The 22999-nt window shown below is 45.1% G+C and overlaps 1 protein-coding gene across 1 annotated transcript in view; it reads right to left on the minus strand.

The window, feature by feature from the left end:
* Positions 1-270: 270 nt before the first annotated feature.
* Positions 271-22999, minus strand: part of STX6 (syntaxin 6) — a 45330-nt gene continuing 22601 nt past the window's right edge. Inside the window, exons 4-8 of the mRNA XM_046681378.1 lie at positions 19744-19806; positions 16432-16557; positions 15092-15198; positions 10929-11023; positions 271-6171 (exon numbers count right to left, since the gene is read on the minus strand). Coding sequence (XP_046537334.1) covers positions 6095-6171; positions 10929-11023; positions 15092-15198; positions 16432-16557; positions 19744-19806 — 468 coding nt within the window. The 3' untranslated portion in view covers positions 271-6094. The remainder of the gene's footprint in view (positions 6172-10928; positions 11024-15091; positions 15199-16431; positions 16558-19743; positions 19807-22999) is intronic.

Consider the following 22999-nt stretch of genomic DNA (forward strand, 5'->3'; position numbering starts at 1 on the left):
TTGTCCCAACTGAAACACTCTAACACTTTGAATACACAGTATGGTTATTTTGGGGTTTAAGAATTTATAAAACTTGCTCACTAGAGAAAGCACAATTTAGAATTCAGATCTCCGAGCAGCCACAAACTTTCCCCACCCCAGGCACAGGGGTGTGCCCATATCTATTAGTGCTGGTGGAAGGAGGGGAGGGAGCCGCGTTTAGGTATGAAAAGAACTAAAAAAAGAAAAACAAAAAACAACCAAACTGAAAAAAACCAACCCAGAAAAAAGTTCATGGTCTCTCCATTTCTCTTTAATACTGAACAGTATTCTTTATACAGTTGTAACATGATTTCAAGAGCAGAAGTAAGAAACATAACTGATAAACTTCAGGGTGTAAAAATATCACTTTTTAGGACGGCTAGTTGAGGTTTCTTTTACACAAGTATTTTTTAAAAGTTTTCAAGTTTATAGTGTCATCAAAGTTTGTTTAATGTCAAGATTGCAATCAAAGCTGTGGAAGATGTTCTATTTTGGAGGATGGGTTACTGCACCCTAGACCCCACGAGGCGGTAGCAGTGGTTCTGAAACTACAGTGGGCATCACACTGACCCCAGCCCCACAGTGTGTGACTCAGCCAGTCTGGGCCGGGGCCTGAGAATTTGCATTTCCAATGAGCTCCCAGGGGACGCTGCTGCCACTGGTCCCACACTGCACTTGGAGGCCCAGCGTGTAGAGGAAGCAAGAATCTCTCCCCCGTGGCGAGGGCGGTAAACTTCTGGCACCAGGGCTCTGGCGCTCTCCTCATGGGGGTCGGGGGAGCACCAGCTGGAAATCACCCAGGCATTCGCAACTCTAATCCTTGATCTCACTTCTTTAGCTTGTACCTTCTAGTTATTTAAAAATAAAACACTGTGGGTTATTTATCCTTGGAAGAAAAATGCAAGTTTAGTCCTGCTGAGTACTGCCGTGTATTACACATTCTGCTAATGACACAAATTTCTGATTACAAATGAGGCAGTGAAAGCGTATTTCCACATACAAAAACTCAATGCATATCATTTACAGCTTGTCTCTGGCCTTTTCGTGGTTTCCAGGCCAGCCTTGGGCATTCTCTGAGCTTTCTCGACAGCAGCGCCCAGCCCGGGCCCATTAGGACGCAATCAGATGGCACTTACCAGAAGTTCCAAGAACTTACTAGTGGGACACCTGGCTGACCCTCCTCACCCGCTCGGACGACAGGGCACAGGTACTCTTTTCCTGAGGACTAGGACGTCTGCCTCTCCCAGAACAGACCTTAACCACAGGGTCACAACTGCCCTTCAGCAGCAGGGTCTCAGCTAAAACCTACTTTCTACAGAGCAGGAAGAACCACCGTGAACCTGGTCCTACCCTGGGGCTGACAGAAAGCCTGGCACCAGGCTGCCACCAGGAAGCAGGGCCCGAGAGCTCTGGTCAGCGAACACTGAGGCTGGGTGGTCTTATTTCTAACACCTCCTGGATAATCAAGTGGCTTCTGGGCTTTACGACTCATAACCATAACAAAAAAATGCTAAAATACACTGTCGCACAAGGGTCTGGCTGCAGTTGGCAAACCAGGCCCATGAAACGTTCATGAGAAACCCAAGGCAGGGGGCAGTAACGGACCACCACTTCTAAGCACGGTCCCATCTACACAGCCTCAGGAAGGGCATCTCTGGACAAAGGGCACGTCAGAAGGAAGACAGCACCAACGTGTTGGCTCACGTCAGAGCGACACCAAGTTCTTTTTCTTTCTGCCTCACCTCCCCAAGTGTCTGTGTTGGTGAAGAGGCCGTAACCTAACAAAGCACTCCCCACTGTATGCAGCCTGCAGCAACACCAGCAGGGCGCCACCGCACATTCAGAGTTCCAGCGTTCGTCCCGAAGCAACAAACATCACACGGCGCGGGGAGGGGTGAGTACAAGTTACTATCAGCCTGTCTTTTATGTCACTGAGGTCAGCTTTACATCCTTAAGCTTGTCCCAGACAGCATGTGGGCAGCCTGGGGCCAAGTCCAGGATGCAACAGGCCAAGTGACTCCCATATTGTGGGGGGGCTGTAACCATTTCATCTCTAAAACAGCAGGGCTCAGCCAAGTGAGTCTGCTGTTAGGGATGCTGACCCCAGAAGTCAGCGAGTTTGGCCTTTTGGCCCTGCCCTGGGTGCCCCAGTGCCAGGCTTCAGCCTGGAAGGTTCACAGCAGTGCCGTTCTTGTCTGGAGGGCTGTCTGACTCAGAACTCTCTGGGCTTTCTGGACTCGACACCAAACAGCAGTTCCCCAGTGAGCATTCTCAAGTCAACACAGGTGAGAAGGGCATGCATGTTTACGCGTGGCAAACAGACGCAGGCCTGATAAGAACAGGACGGCCTTATTCTGAGCATAAGCACATCTTCTGAAGGCTGGGAGCTGGGAAGGGCAGCTGGACATTACAGAGACCCCACCTCCTCTTATCAGGCCAGCCAGGGGACTAGACCGTCCCTGACACAGAAGCAGAGGCTGAGAAGAAGCGCGCGCTGCGCCTCCGACGGCCCCCAGGCCTTTTGATGGGGCCCTGTCTTCATGGACTGACCCTGGTCAGGACGGCACAGTGTGACTGTAAGGAGGGGCCCGTAAGTCTGCGATCTCTTTGGTTTCACTTTCTGTCTGCTCTTGATGGACAAAGAACATACTTTAAAAAAATTATTCTTAGAAAACCTGGGAAGGAAAGGAATGCCAGCGGGAGGAAGATGCAACATCAGAGGTGGTGCATTCCCTCCTTCGGAACTTCAGCTTTCCAGACCGCCCGAATTTTGTTTTGTTTACAAATTCATCCCATGGTACAAGGTGAAGCCAAACAGTCCCCATCCACAGGGGAAAAGCAGCTCATATTTATCATTCAGTCTTTAGATCTTCAAAAGCTATGAATTCTCTCGAAAGGTAACGGTCTCACTTCACAGCCAGGGAAATTACCAAAAGAAAAATCTTGGCTCTGCCACCCTCACGTACAGAAGGTAAAACACTTCACAGAGACAGATTTCTGTTGGAGTTCGACTAGATTTCTCTTCACAGCCCTTAATCTCACGAGGTGAGAAGGAGTGGAAGTTGCCAAGTTGTTGGCTACCAGACCCATCAGTCTGTTTAACTCTGGCTAAAAGCAGAGAATAATGGGCAAGTTACCAAGCTTCCCCGCTCCGGCTCTGGCGCGAAGATCCTCCTGTAACACACACGCTGCGGCTTCCAATTGCCGCACGGCAGCGGGCACACAGAGCGCACTGTGACTGTTCACAGGCCACGCAAAGACGAGATAACAAACTGGGACGGAAAACCAAAGGTATTTTGGTTTTCCAGCTGGATTCCCACTCTGGCAAACTCTCTCAATGGTTCATTCCCCATTTTACCCCCAAGTCAGCTGATTAGTGAAACGTTCTTCCGATAAACATGGATTGAGCTCTTTCTCTGGTATCCATCACGTTCTGCCAGTTCTTTAGAAGAAATGACTATGGGATGAGGTGCTGAAGGAGAAAAAAAGCCCAAATACCACAGGATGTGCTTCTAGGCAGCGTGGGGTCACTGGGGTCCACTGCTCTGCTCGTTCTACGACACAGGGGCAAAGGACCACCTGGGTGCCCTCTACAGCACCGATGAGGAAATATTTGTCCTTAAAAATAAACCCAAGCCTCTGGTCTGCTCTCTTTGACGGCCACAGTTTGGAGTCTGAGAGGAGGGCCTTCGAATGAATAATGTCTGTAGTGACTGCCCAGTCCGGGTACAACAGGGTCAGACCTGGGATCAAGCCAGCGGGGCCAGAAGTTATGCTGGGGGCGGGGCCGGCTGTCAAAGAACAGCTCCTTGGAGCAGTGGAGAGAACGGCGGCCCTACAGGGAGAACGCATGCTATGCTAGTTTTAAGAAAACTTGCGCTCTCTAAATATTTCCGTCCTCAGCTTCAGCCCATGGTTGGTCCACAATAGCCGCCCTCTAGCAAACCCCTGAAGTCAGTGAGGCCAGCATGCTGATTCTAAATCTAGCCAACATTTAGTCACAATACTTGGTCCCTGAAGTGAGGGGAGTATCTTACTCGTTAATGACCATGCGTGTTCCCAACAGGCCCCACTGACACACACAGCAGTTCCGCAGGGCACAGTAAATCTGGTAACAGCAGGGCAACAGCCTGGCTTTTAACTACGGTGACCGCAGAATCCACTAAGATGCCAGTGCTTCTTGTAATGTGGAGAGTGTGGAGTACAGTACTGAGATGAGGTCCACATTTATTTTTAACACAGACTTGTATATTTTAATGCAAAGCTAAGGACCACCTCTGTTCTCTATTTATAGAAGACTATTTGAATAAGTCTCAAAACTTTGTAAAACAAATAATCTAGTACCCTACATTTGAAGCCCTTTGTATTAATCACTGTTTTTGCTAATTTCAAAAGAAATAACTTATCTATATATCAAATACAGTTGAGTGTAAACGTGGATGTCAACCACCCCTTTAGTTTTCTAAATCTGCTTTTAGCTTCATCAACAGGAAGACTGTTACCTATCATGATCCTAAACATGAGAAAATACCCTTCTTTTAAAATTTGTTACAAATATTTATTAAAAAGTGCAATTCAAAAGTTAGCTGGGCAAGTACATCATTGCAAATCACAAGGGGGGGAAAGCCCAAAACAAAGAAAAAAAATACAAACAAAACAAGAAAAAAAGTTAAAAAAAAAACCCAAAAAACAAAAAAACTGTGCTGAGGAATGAACTCCAAAACATGAGGAAAGAAGACAAAAAGCTAGCACTCTGTCCAAGGCTGCTGTGCTTTCTAAGCGCAAACGACAGCGGGGAGGGGACACGCGCAGCATCTGCGCCAAACTCGGGCTGTGGGTTCCGCTGCTACTTCAGCATTACGTGCTCCCTCAGGGGTTATAAAAATACCATGTGTACAGGTATACGCCAGAGGCATTTTAAAGTCGTGAGAAGCTTGACGTTTAGTGTCTCAGCAGTTTCAGCTACTAAAACTCAATTAAAGCGCCGGTCATTTAACTTTGGATTGGCTCAGTTATCTGAATGGATGGTAAGATTGAGTGGTCATCGTAGGGAAAACAGAACCCAGTTCACCTACCAATCCTTGCAGTGGTAAGAAAGTCTGGTCCAGAACTAGCCTTTCCTGTCATTAGTTTCTGAGTAAATGTAATAAATGTGCTAACCATGCCCAACCCCATCCCCCTACGTGGAGTGACCCAGGAATAAAATAACTGTCAGCGAGGCTCACCCAGGTCTTGATCCACTCAAGGGGACCGCCGAGCTGCTCAGCAGCCAGACATTTAGGGGTCACCCTGCAAAGGCCAGTTGCTCCTCTGGGGAGAAGGCTGTAGGACAGGGACGGGAACTCCGCAAGACTGACCTCTGGCGACCTTGCCCGCGCTTCCCTGGGCTGTGCACTCAGGGTCCTGCTGCCCTTTCCTCCCCTTCAATTCAAGCCACAAGTCAGCACCCCAAAGCCCAGTGCTTTTCATTTGTTTCCATTAGTTATTCCTACTACACAAAAACGTGCCAGGAAAAGCAACTTCATCCTAGCACTTATCCCTGAAAAATCAATCACTCCATTTTCTGTCACAAACCACTGAGCCCTCTATCCCCGTTAACAGCCAGCTCTCGGGGGCCAAGGAATGCTACCACAACAGGATAGGAACCTACCCGGAGCGGCAGGTCGACAGGGTTCTCTTGGAGGAACAGCGGTGTGCTGAGCGGGGGGAAGGGGCTGAGCAGGAGGAGAGAGCTGCCAGAGACGAGGGAACGAGCAACAGCGAACACTGAGTCTGCGAATTTTTCTGGATTCCTCAGAGGCCCTCCAGGGGGAACGAGGTCCGGGGAGGCAAAGCTGTGGCCAGCTGTCCTCAGAACAGGACAGGCGGTGCCAGGAGTGTGCAGTTGTCCGCTTCTTCTTCCCATGGGCCCCGCAGCGCGGGGACGGAGGAGCTGTCTCAATTGTGGATCACAAAGAGAAAAGTCAGTGCAGGCTGTTCTCCGGAGAGGACCGTGAGGAGATGGCAACGTCGGCATGCCGCCTCTCCTTCTCCCCCTGGGTTCGTGCTGTGTGTGCGGGAGGAACAGCACCCATCACAGCACTAGGAAGAGGACCAGCACGACCAGCAGGACGGCGAAGAGGATGGCAATGGCACACCACTGGCGCCGATCTGGAAGGCAGGACACGAGGATTAGCTCTCTTGGGACTCTTCATTCCCCAATATACAGTTACATGAATCTTAAGATAACACCCTTAAGAAAATGGACAGACCATGCAAATGCCCGGGGCAGAAAGGGTCCTGAACCTGCCGAGGCGTCTGGGACTGTCCCGCTGCTCCGCTCCTGGCCCACACTGATATGCAGGTGCAATTCTGCCAGGGCCCTGCAAGTGAGCCTGGGAGTAAGTACGGGCTTTGTGTCTCAAGTCTTTAATTAGGCTCTGTGGGTCTCAGCTTTCTGCTGGTGGTTACCTGTCCCAGGAAAAGGCGCTGGCACTGGTGGTACAGATCAAAGCCTGTCTGCTTTAATCCCCCACCAAAGTCGCATCAGTCAGTGCAACAGTAATCATGTGCTTTTCTCACTGAGCACTAAGGGAGGATGGCAAGGAGATGAAAGCGACTTCAGGAAACGAAGGGCTGAAAAAGCAAGCTCCAGTGATCACTGGCATGATGGGTCTACACCACACCTCATCAGGAAGAAATGAGACTATTTAACCAGTGACCGTGTTAAAGTAGCTTATATCTAAAGGAAAGTGGAATGTCTTTTCTGAGACTTTCTGCCCTACCAACAACTTAGAACAGGCACAGGAAACAGTGGCTCCAGTCCATCTAAATGGCCAAGAACAAGGAAGCCCTGAGGGACAGAAGGGCCCACACAGGCCCGGGGGAATCTTGTGCCAGCCCACAATCCTGACTCAACAGCAGCGGCCTCACAGGCTGCTGAGGGAACTGAACAACACAGCTGGCCTCACACACATGCTGTGCTGTGTCCAGGGCACAGGACGCTTCCCTAACTCAGGGAGACGCAGACAGAACACGCAGTCTTTCTGTAGGTGAGCCCTGGTGTTTTCCACAAAGGGTCAGACTCATACAAAAGAATTTCACTATGAAAGTGTAGTTTAACTGCTAGAAATCAGAGTTCCATTTATTTTTTAAATTTTTATTTATTTTCAGGTGAGGAGGACTGGCCCTGAGCTAACATCTGTTGCCAATCTTCCTCTATTTTGTATGTGGGACACCGCCACAGCGTGGCTTGATAAGCAGTGTGCAGGTCCACGCTCAGGATCCAAACCTGTGAACCCCAGGCCACCGAAGCAGAGTCCACAAACTCAACCACTATACCACCGGGCTGGCCCCTAGTGTTCTATTTAAATACAAATATAAAGGTATACTGATTCATCAAAAGTTTATCTGAAAGCCTGCAGGTTTTAGCACATCATTAGCTATCAGATTTTAGCTATTGAGAATCACATTATACAAAGGTCTGAATCTAGGAAAATAGATTGTAGAACTTTCCACAAAGAAATGCTAAGTCCACAAAACACGGGTAAATGTCATGGGTAGCAGTCTTACACCCAGCCAAGAGAACTGCCACCAAATGACAGTCACTAAAGCAAGCACCTTCTTGGCGGTGGCCATGTTGCCCTACCTCAGACACGCCAGAAACTCAGGTAGTAACAGCGATTAGGGCAGGGACCCCTGCTCTCCGTTCCCTTTCTGAAACAGGACTGCTCCAAAGGGCACGGGGAGGCAGAGCTGGCTACTCCAGATGATATTTTGAATCTGTTTAACTATGACTTCAATGGTCAAGAAAACTCGGCTATCTAGCATTCTTTCATCTATTCAAAAATGTTTACAATAATTTAAAACCCCTCTCGTTAAGATGATTAGTCAGCATTCTTCCAGGAGTAAGCAGTAAAGGTAACTGCTTGCTAACCTCCACCCCCTGGGGTCCAGCCATTTTCAAACCCGAATTTCAAACCTGGAACCAGCTTTCCACTTTTTGGCTTTCAGTCTGTACCCACCCCCCTCCCCACCTCCAGTCGCTTTCTCTTCTGCAATTGCATTCAACAGGCGTTTTCATCAAGGAGAACACCCTCACACACGCTAGTACAACCCGGGAACACTCTTTTAAAGCTGAAATCTTTGAAGTGGTGAGTTGCTTCTGTGAAGCATGAACTAAGTAACCCCAGGTAACTACTTTCCTAGCAGACTCTCCCCAGAAGGGGCGGGTACTAACCACAAGGGCTTTTGTGACCTCAAGTGAAAAGTCCTAAGCAGCTTTTTGCAAGCTCAAGACCAGCCTCAAAAAGTCAAGAGGGAAACAAAGGGAACTCCATGGTCATTTGGTTTTTTTTCCTCCCAATATATTTTCCTCCCTCAAAGAGAAAACATGAACAACGGAATTTTGGAAAGTGAGCAGAAGAAAACCTTGGCTTCTACTCAAAAGAAGATACCTTCTTTGTAGGAGAATGAGGAGACTAGCATCACTGTTGGGTCATTCAAAAAAATAAGTGTGATGTCTTGGCTGATTACTGCCCACAAAGCAGCCAGGCATGGGGAGAGCAGACGTGCTGCCTCTCAGGAATTGAGAAGTGTGCGTTCAGTTACTGCCCAATCAAACCTCAGTGTATCTTGATAAACTTTCTTTACGTACAGGTTTGATTAAAAGGCAGTGAACTTTCCTGAAAGTTACAGAGGAGAAAAGACCTAAATACAAATTGCTTTGTCGTCAAATTGAAGCCAACACCACCCAGCAGGAGGCCCCGGGGAATCTTTGTTTGGGGAGCACAGGCAAGCTGTCCAACTGGGGGGCCTTTCAGGCTAAATGCCCTGTTTCCTTGCTCTCTTAGACAAACATAACTAAAGTTCTTACTTTGCTCCCCAAACTCTTCTTTTAGGAGAAAGTAGAATAAAGCATAAGGCAGGCTCAGTGCTATTGACACACACTATGCCACTCATCACAACACAAGTCCTTTTCTAAATTCTTCGTGCCCGGATGCTGGGAGACAAGGACACAGTGCGTCTTTGTGCACTTGTTCTTCCCCAGACAAACTGGTGCTGAAGCAGCTACTTGACTTTGGGACTAATACATACACTAGTGAGAGGCCCTGTGTTTAAACTGGGTTATATGATACTTCATTAAAGCTTTAATTTGTTTTTAATGAATCTATTTTTCAGTAGATTTTTAAAAATTTATTTTATTGAGGTCATACTGGCTTTTACCATTGGGTAACTTCAGGTGTACATTATTATATTTCAGTTTCTGTATAGACTGCATCGTGTTTACCACCAACAGTCTAGTTTTTATCCGTCACCATAAATATGTGCCCCTTTACTCCTTCTGCTCTCCCCTGACCCCCTTTTCCTCTCGTAACCATCAATCTGTTCTCCTTATCTGTGTGTGTGTTTATCTTTCACATGAGTGAAATCATACGGTGTTTGTCTCTTTCTATCCGACTTACTTAGCTTAGTGTAATACCCTCAAGGTCCATCCATGTTGTCACAAATGGCACAATTTTGCCTTTTTTTATGGCTGAGTAGTATTCCATTGGGGGTGTGTGTGTGTGTGTGTGTGTGTGCACGCGCCACATCTTCTTTATCCATTCCCCCCATTGATGGGCACTTGGGTTGCTTCCACATCTAAAGCCTTTTTTTTTTTAAGCAGAAGGGTGAGAGCAGAAGAGGAGAGAACAGAGGGAATCAGGAACAAGACTCTGCAAACCTTTCTCTAAGGGAGTGAAAGATGAACTAAGGTGGTGCCTGTTCCAGGCAATGAAGAGCCTGCTGGAAGCATGAAGACACATGCCCCTGAGAAGAAAGGAGGACTCAGTCCAGCTACAAGTTTCTCTCCGTTTTGGATATACAGGTCCTTTGCCCCTTAAGGTCAACTTCTGCCCATCTTACTCTTTTTCTTTAAAGAAACATTTACTAAGTACTAATACATGGGAGATACTGGTAAACACTTCTACATTAATTATTATTATTTAATAATATTATTTAATCCTCACAATGACCTTGAGAGGTTGGCATCAACCTATTTTTACAGATAAGAAACTGAGCTCCAGAGAGCTTTTATGTAACTTCACTACGAGTTAAACTGCTGAAAAGCAAATATACGTATGTATTTAAATCTTGCCTCAAAAGGCTACACTGTTAGACCCTATAACGTGCGCCTGACAGGAAGAAACCAATAGAGGAACGAGGTGTCAAGAAACAAGAGATGTTCTAATGGAGGAGGGGTGCCATGGTCCAGGAACACTGAAGTTACCTCAAGGAGTATCTCAGTTCCTCCCTTCACAAAGCCACCCTCACCAAATCACGAAAAAAGGAGATACTGAATTTTTTTTTATTTAAAATATATCATGTCTCTTGTAATAGGGGAGGTGGGCTGTAGTAACTTAAAAACAGAGTCAGTGGAACACATCTTCCTACATAGCAACTAATCTGAAAATTGTTACTTCTTCACCCCCATCCTGGAGCAAATTTCCCGGAACATTTCACTATGGATTTAAATAAAAACAACTTAAATTAGATCTGCAAGGTCATCTTATTCTGAAATGGTAGGCGTTTTTCTTTCAATGAAAGAAAGTCAGTCTAGGAGAAACAGTAATGGCTCTTAATTATTCTTTAACATAAGTTCTCTATTTTGGCAAGGAAAAAAAATAAAATAAAAAGGGATTTTGTAATTGCAAAGAAAGTTGCCTCACCAAGAGAAAAGCCACCAACCACCAGCAGCCTCGTGCACGGGCAGCACAGAGCCGAGCGAAGGCCACAAGCGCAGACAAGTCTTTCCTGCTCTGACCTGAAAGTATGACCAAAGTGTGCCCCAGGAGAGGGATCCAAATAGGCACACCTGTGAGAGAGCCCCCAAAGACTGTGTTTCTAGAAGTAAGAAAGAATTCTTAAGCTTTAAACACCATACATACCACTGGTCATGTGAGATACTTTTGCAAGTTTCTTCATCACATTGTCCAGCCGAGACTGAGTGCTCTCCAACTCGTGAGAGAAATCATCCAACATACTAGAAAGAGCAGCAGACAGAGAAGGTGGCTGGTAAGCACCAAGTCTCAGCAATGCATCGCTCCTGGAACTAAATCAGGGTCTAGGCTTCAGTGTTAGCGAACATAAAACAGGCCATATTGGGATTCAAGCCCCAGTCTACTGCCCAAAATCCTTGGGACAAGATACGTTTTTGATTTCAGAATTTTGGGAATTTAAAAAAAGTAATGTTATAACATGCTGTATATTTAGCCAACAGCCTCAGCAGGGTCTGGGGCCAACCCCATAATCAAACACATGAACACTTCTGCAGAGAAGACTACGAGGAATCATAGTTGCACTCTGTTCAGGTCAGGTTTCTCTGTAACATGAATTTACTGCAAACTTAAAAAAAAATCCTTTTTACATTTCTCAACTTTCCAAATTTCAGAATTACGGACAAGGCAGTGTAGACCTGACCATACAATAAGACAAACTAAGTGTCAGTGAAATGTGGTAGAAAGGCGATGTGAAGTCAGACAACTATCCTCTGCCACTTGCTTACCTTGGACAAGGCATCCTACAGCTGCTGGGAGTGCTTCCTCACCTGTGCAGTGGGGCAATCCTGTCAGCCCAGCTTCCCCACCAGGGTCTTGTAAGCACCATGTAACATACAGAACACTCTACCGCAGGATGAGTTAGGAAATGCACTTTAATCAAATAATCTCTCCTTTTTAAAGCAGTCTGTACTTTATCATAAAGCCGGAGGCCTTAGGACTGACATTCCTGACGGTATGTGCTCTTCCTTGTCTATAGCCACAGGAAGCCAGTGTTTCCCCACTAAGAGAACTGGCTCCAGGAGGCTCAGACTATTTGCTGTCCAAGGTGCAGGTGGCAAAGAAAACACCAAAATACTCCTATTCCAATAGTGTTTATTTCATAAATTATTCAACATTCCAGACTTTTCAACTTTTGATTAACATATGACTATTCTGAGGATAGAATGCAACATAACAATTAGAAGCAGAGGTCTTACTACAAAGGGTTTATTACTCTGACAGCATCAATGGCAGCTCGAAACTACTGGTCTCGGTCTGTGCCCACACGAGGCACGTGACAGCTCCATAGGATTCAGGGCAACCGACTCCTCATTAAGTCAATTATTAAATAAACTCCCTGCTGACAACTAAATAAACAAGTCTTTGTCCCTTAACTGAATTTTCAAATTAAAATATTTCTAGCTCATCTTAGATCCTGGTGGCATCTTGGCTGTGCAGGTCGCAGACCTATCCAGGCAGGGCAAGTGCTGACAAACAGAGCTACCTTTGTGCGCTGGGCATGACTTTTCTTCCTGAAGATAACATGAGCAAGTCATCTAACCTCCAGCCCAAGGAAACCCACTAACCAAGTCTCTAGCTCAGATCTATGTACCTCACTGCTGTCCAAAAGAAACAGGAATATGAAAAATGGGAGGCACATATGCCACTTTATATTTTCTAGTAGCCACATTAAAAAAGATAAAAACAGGTGAAATTAACCTTAATAATCTGTTTTATTTAGTCCAAAACACCATCATTTTGAAATGTGATTAATATACAAAAATTATTAACAAACTATTTTACATGTTTTCAAACTAAGTCTTCCAACTCTGGTGTATGTTTTACACTCAGGGCATGTCTCAGTGCAGACTGGCCACGTCGCGTCCTCGGTGGCCACGTGTGGCTAGCGGCGACAGTACTGCACGGCAGGGCTAGGTCTAGGCCCATGTGCTTTCTTTTTAATTGACTTATTATTTTTATTAGTTATACACATTCACCGTTTAAAGAACTAAAAAGCCCTGTAAGGCTTTTTATAAACACCACAGCTGTTCCCACTTCCTCGGGCGACGGCTTTCCACCCCTCGCACTGCCCCTGGTGCTCTCCTCTGTGCCGCAGTAACAGACTTGCACCTCAGGATCCTGACCCCGCTGGTTCTGCACTGTGAAAGGCTAGGGCTTAGCTCTCTTCCCATTTCATTCCCACCCCAGCATCCTTCCTACTTCCCTTTCCCCTTCCTTCCAAAGTAACTGTGTCACAATTTGATGAGGTCACTATTCGGGGTTTACACTGTCATGAGTGACACACTCTTCCAAGCTGGGGGGTTCGTGGCATGAATCACATTGCTTGGCTCCCCCCTCTGCTGGTTGAGGGTTCACTTTCTCCGGTCTATTGAGTCAGTAACCATTCATCTTTCTACTTTCCAGGATCTAAAGTGCTACCGTTGTCTCTTATTCCATGCTGTATGTCCCCACGGGTTTATGCCATAAAAAAAAATCCCTTTGCTATTGTTCTATTGGGCTTTAGAAAGGGAGATGAGATAAAACTGGCTGTTCAGGGGTCTGGCCCCATGGCTGAATGGTTAAGTTCGCGTGTTCTGCTTCAGTGGCCCACGGTCTCGCCAGTTAGGATCCTGGGCGCGGACATGGCACCGCTCATCAGGCCATGCTGAGGTGGCACCCCACATGCCACAACTAGAAGGGCCCACAACTAAAAATATACAACTATGTACTGAGGGGCTTTGCGAAGAAAAAGGAAAAATTTTTTTAAATCTTGAAAAAAAAAAAAAAAGTGGGTGTTTAATTCACCACCTTTAACTGGAAGTCTCCAAGGTTTGCTGTATCATCTACCCAAACAGGAGCAGCTCAGGCAATTAGTCCTTTCCCATTACCACACTGGAACTTTAGGGTAAGAATGCATTTTACAGAAATTAAACATGTCTGCCTAGATTCCTGCTACTCCAGCCTCCTGCCTGGGGTCCCTGCTTCCACTCCTGCTCTACTGTTTTTCTTCATCTAAACTAGACAGATGGCCTTCCAAAGACGGAAACCTCACCACGTCATTACTCCTAACGCCACCTTCACTGTTTCCCATCACCCTTAGAATAAAGAGTCCTAAAACTCCTTAAAATGGCTTCTAAGGCCTCCCTGATCTGTTTCTCTGCCTCCCTGTCTTGATTCTGGAACTCCCCTCTCAATCCCCATGCTCCAGACACACTAAAGCTTTCTGTTCCAGGCACCTTCTCACCTCTACATCTGCACAAGGGCTCTTTCTTCCTCCTGGTACCCCCTCCCCCTGACTTGACTCTCGGCTCACCATCTTCTACTCACCCTTCCGGTTCCAGTTAAACCTCTCTCCTCAGGGGCCTTAGACTAAGTTGGGTCTGCAGATCAGGCTAAGTCAGGGCCCTCAAAGCACCGTGCACTTCCCCCATCACAGCAGTCCTTCCACTTCGCCATCGCCACTTAATGACTCGCATTCATTTATATCATGTCCATTCTACTCAGTAAACGGTAAACTCTGAGAGCAGAGACAGTCTGTTCCGTTCACTCCTCTATCAACACCCAGCGCCTCCCAGTAGACTAGACGCCCAATTTGAATTTACAAGGAATGAATGTATAACGCTGAACATGAGATTGAGATAGGAGAGTGTCTGAAATATCCTAGTGGATTGTCTTATTTTTTTCAAAAAGACCTTGTAAAATGGTAAAGGTGTTATGTAGCACCATTTAAGAATGCTGTTTCTGGTGTTATACATCAGACAGCAAAAGGAGACAGCAAATAAACCCAGTTATATTTTCTTGTGTGTTTTTACATTTTATTTTAGAGGGGGGATATTTTTATTAATTGGAGTTAAATTTATAAGTTTTTTTTCATAAAGTTAAAATTTAAGGCAGAACAAAAAGTTGTGCTCAATGTAGCGGGAGAGTCACGGGATGATAAAGTTAAGTTAGCTCACGTCCTATCCTCTTTGGGACAAAAGTCTCCACAGAGGTTATGCAGCCATTTCTTTCACATCATAACTACACTTCAAGTATCTACTCAGAGGAATTCATATCTGTTTTTGTAGGTGTTTAAAAATAATGGTAATAATAATAACTTTGCCTAAACCCTGTTGAACGTTTTATCTGATAAATCTTTTGGAGAGGCTAGTCTGCAGAGCAGAATAAAGATGCAGCCATAAATAAAACAGCTTTTGGTTTTACTAGCCATGTAACTGTCAGGCTTTTTGGGGTCCCATAAGATGGCTTTCCCCTCACTTTTGCTGCAGTGGAAGGGGCATTTTGGTACTCACACTGCCTGTTCCTCCAGCTCCCCTCCAATGCGCTGGGACATGTTCTTCAGCACCCCGATGCTGCCAGAGACCAGCTCCAACTGCTCATCCTGCTGTTCCACAATCAACTGGTGCCAGAGAAACGGGAAATAAGCAATTAAAATCCATCTTACCTGGTTCTGAGCCCAGCACTCTAGCAGCTGCTAGCTTCTTTGCCAACTTGGGACAATTCGCATTCAGAAGCAAAGCCCAGAAATCAAAGGACCAGACCGTCGCCTCCGAGAACACGCTGCTCAAAAGGCTGGGTTGTCAAGCTACTGATGTCTCCTGCTGATCCAACTTGTGAACAGTCAGCGGGGCTTCAAACCACCAAGAGAGCTTTACTCTGGCTGGCGGAGGTCCAACAAAGGAACAGACAATGGCTGAAAGCACCTGTGCAGCGACCACTGGCACATGGGGTGCTTGGGGAGAGGAAGCCCAGTGCCAGGGTCAAGGTCTCAATTCACAACAGATTGCCACAGCTTAAATACGAGAGTCTGGCAAATCTCTAGATGCGGGAAAACTACGCCCACAGACTCCCTTCCTCCGTCCTCAAGGACAAACCAGAGACAGCCCTGCGGCAGTAAGTTACCTCAAGGACAACTACTGAGTGAGAAAGATTTACTTTTTACTGTACTGTAGCCTCCTCACATTTTACAAAAAAAAGTTTGCTTGGTAAATAGCAATTTAAGTAGATAATTGTCTAGACATGCTAGTGGAAAAAGAACAAAAGAATACATAACTTACACGTACACATAACACAGTATTTATGAACCAATCGTTTCAATGGATAGATGATCCTCAAGTCCCCACACTATTATTAGCTTCCTTTTCTTAATACAACTACCTATCAAAAGCAACAACGCAGACATAGTCGACCTCACCTTCCTTCTACCTCTTAACCTCCACCAAAACAATCATGTTTATATAATGGAATCAACAATAATTTTCAATGAAAAAACAATGACAATTTTTCTGAAAATGGGTTTGATGAAACGAACAAAAACTGAGTATACAAACAGAGGCTGGGGAAGAGGCTGCTTTTTTTTTAACCAACGGCCTTGTCTGTCAGTTTTGGATGTCTGGTCAGCTTTTCCTAAGGGACCTAATCAAGCTCGGTTCTCCTGAAACAGTCGTGTTCTGAAGGAGGTTTTAACAACCCTTTATAGATGCAATCATTACACATGAGACACAGGCAGCCGCAGGACAAGCTCTGGCCCGCCTGCCTGTAATCAGCAGCGAAGCCCCATGGCTGGCAGAGGACCGGAGGGAAGGGCCCTGCCCCCCACCTCCTGGTCTTTAGCTGGTGGGTTCTCAGGTACCTGTTGCTGTGCCTGCTGCTCCTCGATGAAATGGGAGTTGGCCAACTGGAGCTCACGGTCAAGGCGTCCGTATTTATCCGCCGTCCCAGTGCTCCAGTTCTGGCCGCCACTGTCTCCCAGCAGTGCCTGCGGGACGGGACAGGGGAGAGCGGGGCCAGGAGGAACACACAGTTACTATCTCTGAACCAGCACTCCAGCAGTGACATAAAGAGTTCTCATACTGCTCATGACCTATCTTCCCCCGGCTCAGCCTTTCATGTAGTGGAGTAGGTTGGTGCCTGCGTGGTACGTTTAAGGAATGCCAGGAAAGGCACTCTCTGTCTCCAACTCTCCCAAAGGGACTCACAAATGGGCTTTGTCCCACTAAACTGCAAATAAATGTCAACTTCAAATCAACAAATGCCCATCTGTGTACTGCCTTACAATCTACAAGCACTTGTCTCTTCAGGCCAGCTCTTCCTAAGCACCCTTGGAAGTTCACCAGAGACCCACAGGTTCTAGCCTGACTCCAGAGATCTAGAGTTCTTTTTATTTAAGTATGACCCAGGAAAGCTTCTGTGTTTTTGGAGGGGGGAGGGGAGAGTTCCCTAGAACGACAAGAAGCTAAGTCATAGCCCCTTACGTACAGAAGGCACAAGAACCACAAACGTCTGTTCAATTTAACCCATGAATAAATCCCAATGTCCTTCAGTTGAACTAAAAGGCTACAGGCTTCCCAGATGGGAACTGGGGGTTGCTTCACCAGGCAGGTATGGCCTCAATGGGTGCCTGACCCTGACAACCCAGGCAGGTGCTGGCCCCGAAGCCAGAGTTCTCTACCGGGGCCCCCACACGCCAGGGTCAGGTTTCCCAATACAAATTCAAGGAAGTTTGTAGCCAGAAAAGGCTAAGTTTGGGAATGTCTGTGTTGCATGAAGAGGCCAGCCAGGAATGTGAGAGCTCCGTCTAGGCGGCCAGCTCCAACAAGGATCCCACGAACCTTTCTGAGCTGCTAGTCAAAGTAAATTCTCACACCAGGCCTGCACAAAGAACCAGAAGATGCTGGCGACTAAGATTCTTCTTCCTTGTAGGGTTGCCAAGTTTTCTTACCAGTACTTTATCTCTCTGTAACTGTTAAAAGCCTAACTGATGACCTGGTTCTGTCTGAAAAGCCCTCCAAAAGCCCCTCTATATGACACTGTCTGCCTTGCCCTGCTTTCGGAGATGAATTCAGTCAAACGGCCACACTTTAGGGCCTGGGCTCAGCGGGGCTCAGGATGCGGAGCCTAAGTTCTGAGGTGGTTACGACAAGAGGATCAGGAACGTCTGAGAGCTTCCAGCCCAGTCGAGAGGCTGGATGGTGACTGTCTCTGGTATAAAGCAGACCCAAGGCTTTTTGTGGATGGCTTTGCCCCAACCTGGCCTGAGGGCTGTAAACATTTAAAAGATCCTGTTCTTTCCGATGGAAAGACTATAAGGACCTCTGTGGAGGGCCCTGGGGCTTAGTGACAATTTTTTCAAGGTCAGAAAAAGGCTATAGTGCATCATTAGGCTACGGACAGAGAACTGGGACTCTGCCAGGGCCTTGTGTGCTCCTGGGACCACAGCCATGGCTATTTTTTCTAGCTTATCTATGGTGGACACATGTCACACTGTTGAGCGTCATCTATGCTTCACTGTGAAATAGCTCAGATTTCATCAGTCTGACCTCCAGGAGAATTCTGTTTTAATGGGAAAGAAGATGTGGAGAGGGCCCAGTGCACTAAAGACCAGCCTGTGTGAGGTGCCAGAGCAGAGGTCTTGGACAAGCAGCGAGTAGCACAACACCTGGTCTGACACGAAGCAGGAGGCCGACTCTGCCAGCTTCAGTGCTCAGGGAACCCTGGCCCTGCCACTCCTGGAAAGTCTGTGACTCTAAGACATTTCACTCACCACGCTAAACAAAGTTCCAAGCCATACTTGGAAAGGCAGTGTATAAATACACATTTTATTTATGTTAGTTCAACTACACTACCTAGAGAATAAAAAATGCAAGTGAGGAGTGATAAAAGATAGGTGTTACCCACCTCACTGTCACAACTACTTTAGGCACTGCCACTCAACTTCCGCAAGCTGGGGTGGAAACGAAAAGGGAACTCTCAAACTAGTCAGCTTGTGGCCATTCACTAGCTTCTTTCAAGAGGGAGTGCCACGTGGAAAGGGCTAGCTCATGGCTTTTCCTAGCTGCACTGTCAGAGCAAGGGAGGCAGACAGGACGAAAAAATGACGACGACTTGGAAAATGAAACGCAGGGAAAGGAAAAATAACTTAGGTGATATGTGGAGAGCCCCCTTCCCTTCTTCAAGCTTTTATAATACTTGTTTTCAAACTTAAGAGGGTCAATGAACACCCACAGGTATAAAGTAAGGATTTATATTATGAACTGATTCCCAGTTAGTTAAAAATAGTGAGCTGCTTTCTTGAGATAAAAGTCTATTAAATGGAATATTGGTAACTTTATGGAGTCTGAACAGAATCTAAATCAAGTCTAAATTTCGACTTGTACATTTTTTAAAAAGGACTGTATTTTATCAGTTGGAAAGGAATTTCTATCATACACCAAAATGTCTAATTTTAAAAAGATACTTAAAATTCAAGGACTGGCCTCTTGTAGCTTTTATTTTTGATGTGTCAATATCTGTGCTTTGGTTTCTGAAACTTATTAGGTTTCATAAGTTATTTGTGATAACTAATAAAAACTGGACCTCATCTCAAAAAAAAGAGATACTTAAAACAATGAAAGATTTAATTTAACATACATTAAATTAACACACAGTTAAGGTTCCTCAAATTCTTTACACAAAACTTCAATCATTAAATGTTTAGTGAGTTCTATGGGTAGGCAGTGTAACAGCAGCTAGAGATTTAAAAACAAAACCAAACAGACTATGACAATCCCTCCTCACTCTCACGCAGCTTGGGGTCCAGCAGAGAAAAAGACAAGAAACTAAGCAATTACAGCTCTTAACAGAGAGTCTGGCACACAGAAGGTGCCCAAGAGGTGTGGAATAAATGGCTGTGTGCTAAGGGCTGTTGAGGGTCAGCAGAGGGTGCTATGGGAGTCCAGAGGAGAGAAGCGAGTAGGGGGTGGTGGGGACAGATGGACACTTGACAGTGGTGCTGGGGCAGGAGGCTGACCAGACCTTCATAAAACTTGCCATCGTCATTCCGGGCTCAGCATGCACAGGGCTTCTGCTTGATCACATGACACACGAATGGTCAGCATTTTTAAATTCCAAATATCCAAACTGTGTATTTTCTTTGACGATATTGTATATTGTGATGTTTACTCACCTGTCTATTTTTTCTTTCAGCTAATGCCTGCACAGATGAAGCTGACATCTGATCCTTCATGTCCTAATAAGTAGAAGACCAGAAAACAAATAAAAAACATACTTACTTTAAACAAAATCATGGTTAATATTTTGCACACTAGCAAAATACACACAATTATTATTATTATTATTATTTTTTTACAGAAAGAGCATTCTTTGGGCTTTATTTCAAAAATAAAGGAAATAAAGAATGACACCCCCTTAAAAAGAGGTAAGCTGGATACTAAATTAAGAGGAAGGAACTAGCATTTCCTGGGTACCTAACAAGCCAGAAATACTGTTAAACAAGTGCATACAGCAGCAATGAATTCTCACAATGACCTTGTGAAGCTGGTATTACCTTCATTTTACAGCTGAGGAAACGAGATCGAGAAAGCCTAAGACACTTTCTCAAGGTCACACAGCCAGTAAATGGCAACCCTGGGCTTCAAACACACAAGCCTGTGCTCAAGGGCTAGCATCTTCGAGTATGATACATATGAAAACCATGTACTTTAGGATAAAGTACATTTACCATTAAACATTAGAGAATGCTTTCCAACTGTGATGCAACAGGTCACTTCTTTTACTTCTGAGTTGGACTCATGTGAAATCTAGACTATTTCTAATGTCAGAGTGAATCTCCAGAGTGGTACCAAAAATAATTTTGTATGGAAAGAACAATGAATGGAACCATTACTTAATTTGAGGCAAAACACTTTATTAAATATGAGCCATTTTGCTTATCATGTTTAACCGCAACCCCATATACTATAAAATGATTTGAACTGAGTACATGATTACTATAGTACAATTTTTCTTAAAAAAAAAAAAAGGTTGCAAAAATACTTCATAACTTTCTGTTGGCAAGTAGACTATTTTATAGAGGCAAATGTTAAGGTATTAGACTTTAAGAAACTTCTCCCAAGACCTATGACAAGTGAACGGTAGCCCAGACAGTGCCACAGCTTCCATGACTCCTCTGTGCTAAGTATGAATAACAACCACTTGCTTCAACTTTCAAAGTGCCCATTCCTTCCTTCAGCAAATACTCCCTGATGCCTGACACGTGCCTGGAATGCAGCAGTGAACACCACAGACCCAGCCCCTGCTTCATGGAGCTCGCCCATGGCTGAGAAGAGGCACAGTCATCACACAAACACGTCAAGAAGGTCATTACCAGGCTGGGAAGGAAGGGCATAATCGAGTGGGTGAATGCCGCTTTGGAAGGACAGGGGTGACATGTGAATCGAGACCTGAAGGATGAGAATGAGCCACCCACACAAAGCACGAAGGGCAGAGAATTCCAGGCAAAGGGAACAGCAAGTACAAAAGCCTGGAGGCAGGAAAAGGCTTAGTGCTTTTTAGATTTTAAGAAGGAAGGCCAGTGTGGCTGAAGGAGCCAACTGTGTGTGCGGAGTGCGGGGACAGAAGGTAAGGTTGGCCAAAACACGCAGGGCCTTTGGCTGCTTAGATTTTATTCCGAGGCACGGGTTGGCAAACTTTTTTTTATAAAGGACTAGATAGTAAATATTTGGCCTCTACCATATAGTCTTTGTTTTTAAACTACCCTTTAAAAAATGTCAAACCATTCTTAGATCTCATGGGCCACAGACTGCAGGCCTCTGTTCTAAGGCAATGGGAAGCCCTTAAAAGTATTTTAAGCAGGGCCGTGGAGTATTCTGGTTCATGTTTTAAAAGATCACTTTGGTTATTCCGTGGAAAAAATGTTGGCAATCAAGCAGAGCAGATCACCTTATTAGAACCTGTCAAGAGGAACCGTGCTGCTCAAGACGAGAAAGAGCACACCCAGGAGCCAGCTCCCTGCTTCTGGGGGCCTTCAACAAGAGCATCCATGAGCCCTTGGAAATGACACTGGGTAGGCAGGGCATCTGAGAGGGGTGCTCCATCTAGGGTCCAGCTGACCCAGAAATTCTAGGGTTCTCTACTTATTTCATCTGCTCACAAACCTCAAAAGACAAAAAATAAATGAATGCTACCCACAGAAACTGAGAAAAATATACTTAGTAAAAAAAGGTATTCATCGTAAAAATATAGATATTGGTATATTTAAAAGAAGGGAAACTCAGTGCTATAAGGCATGTTTCTGAAATGTTTGAGATTTACCTCAGTCACCTGAAGTGTTAAAAATGCAGATCCCTAGGCCCCACTCAGACCTACTGAGTCAGATTCTAAGGTGCAGTTAACGAGTGCCCCAGGTGAGGCTCATGAACACTGAAGTCTGAGAAGCTCTGGTCCACACAAATTCTAGAAGCCTCAAAGTGAGACCGTTACGCTAATATCTCCTGGACTGCAGAATTCCTCTGCTGCTTACCTATAGAGTTTAAGATGACATTCTGATATTCAATCAAACAATATAAATAGTATAATCCCATCTGTTTAATATATCTTAATAACTATGCAGAGCAAATATCTGAAATGTTCACTGGTGGGATAACATATGCTTTTTAAAATGGACTTAATATATTTTATAATAGTCTTTTTTTTAAACAATGAACATTACTTGCATAACTAAAAATATCAACACACATGTATGGAAAAGTCATTGTGAAGTTCAACTGAACTTTGAACATTATCTGTAGAATGTGTTTTTGCTGTTAGAAGTTAGTCGGGGGGGAGTAACGACTGTAAAGGAGCATAAGGAGGCTTCACGGGGGTGGGGGGAGCTGGGAGTGCTCTGGAATGCTCTGGGTACTGCTTCCATGGTTGTGATCAGTTCATCAACTCTTCAAGCTGCACACCTGGGATACATGCAGGTACATACCTGGGGTACATACATACATATTCACACACAATTCACAGAAAAACACAAAGGATCAATCATGAAAAGACACACTAACTCACTAATAATCAAAGAAATGCAAGCTAAGAGATATTTTTCCCAATTAGATTGGGAAAGATTAAAAAAAGACTGGTAATACTTAGCAACGGTGAAGGTATTAAGAAATACGGAATCTGACACTGTTATTAGAAGTATAATTGATAAGGTCTTTTTGTAGGATACTTTAATAATATTAACCAGTATTTAAAATGAGTATTCTCAATGAACTCTTCATTACTTAAACAAATATCTAGGTTATATTCACAAAGATGTTCACTGACATATGATTTGTAATTGCCAAAAATTATCAGTCATCTATCTACCAACAGGGTCAATGATTAAGCAAATCATAACAGAGCCAGGTAAGAGAACAGGTTAAGAGCATGGTCTTTTA

This window comes from Equus quagga, chromosome 13 (assembly GCF_021613505.1).
Source record: "Equus quagga isolate Etosha38 chromosome 13, UCLA_HA_Equagga_1.0, whole genome shotgun sequence".
Taxonomy (NCBI): Eukaryota; Metazoa; Chordata; class Mammalia; order Perissodactyla; family Equidae; genus Equus; species Equus quagga.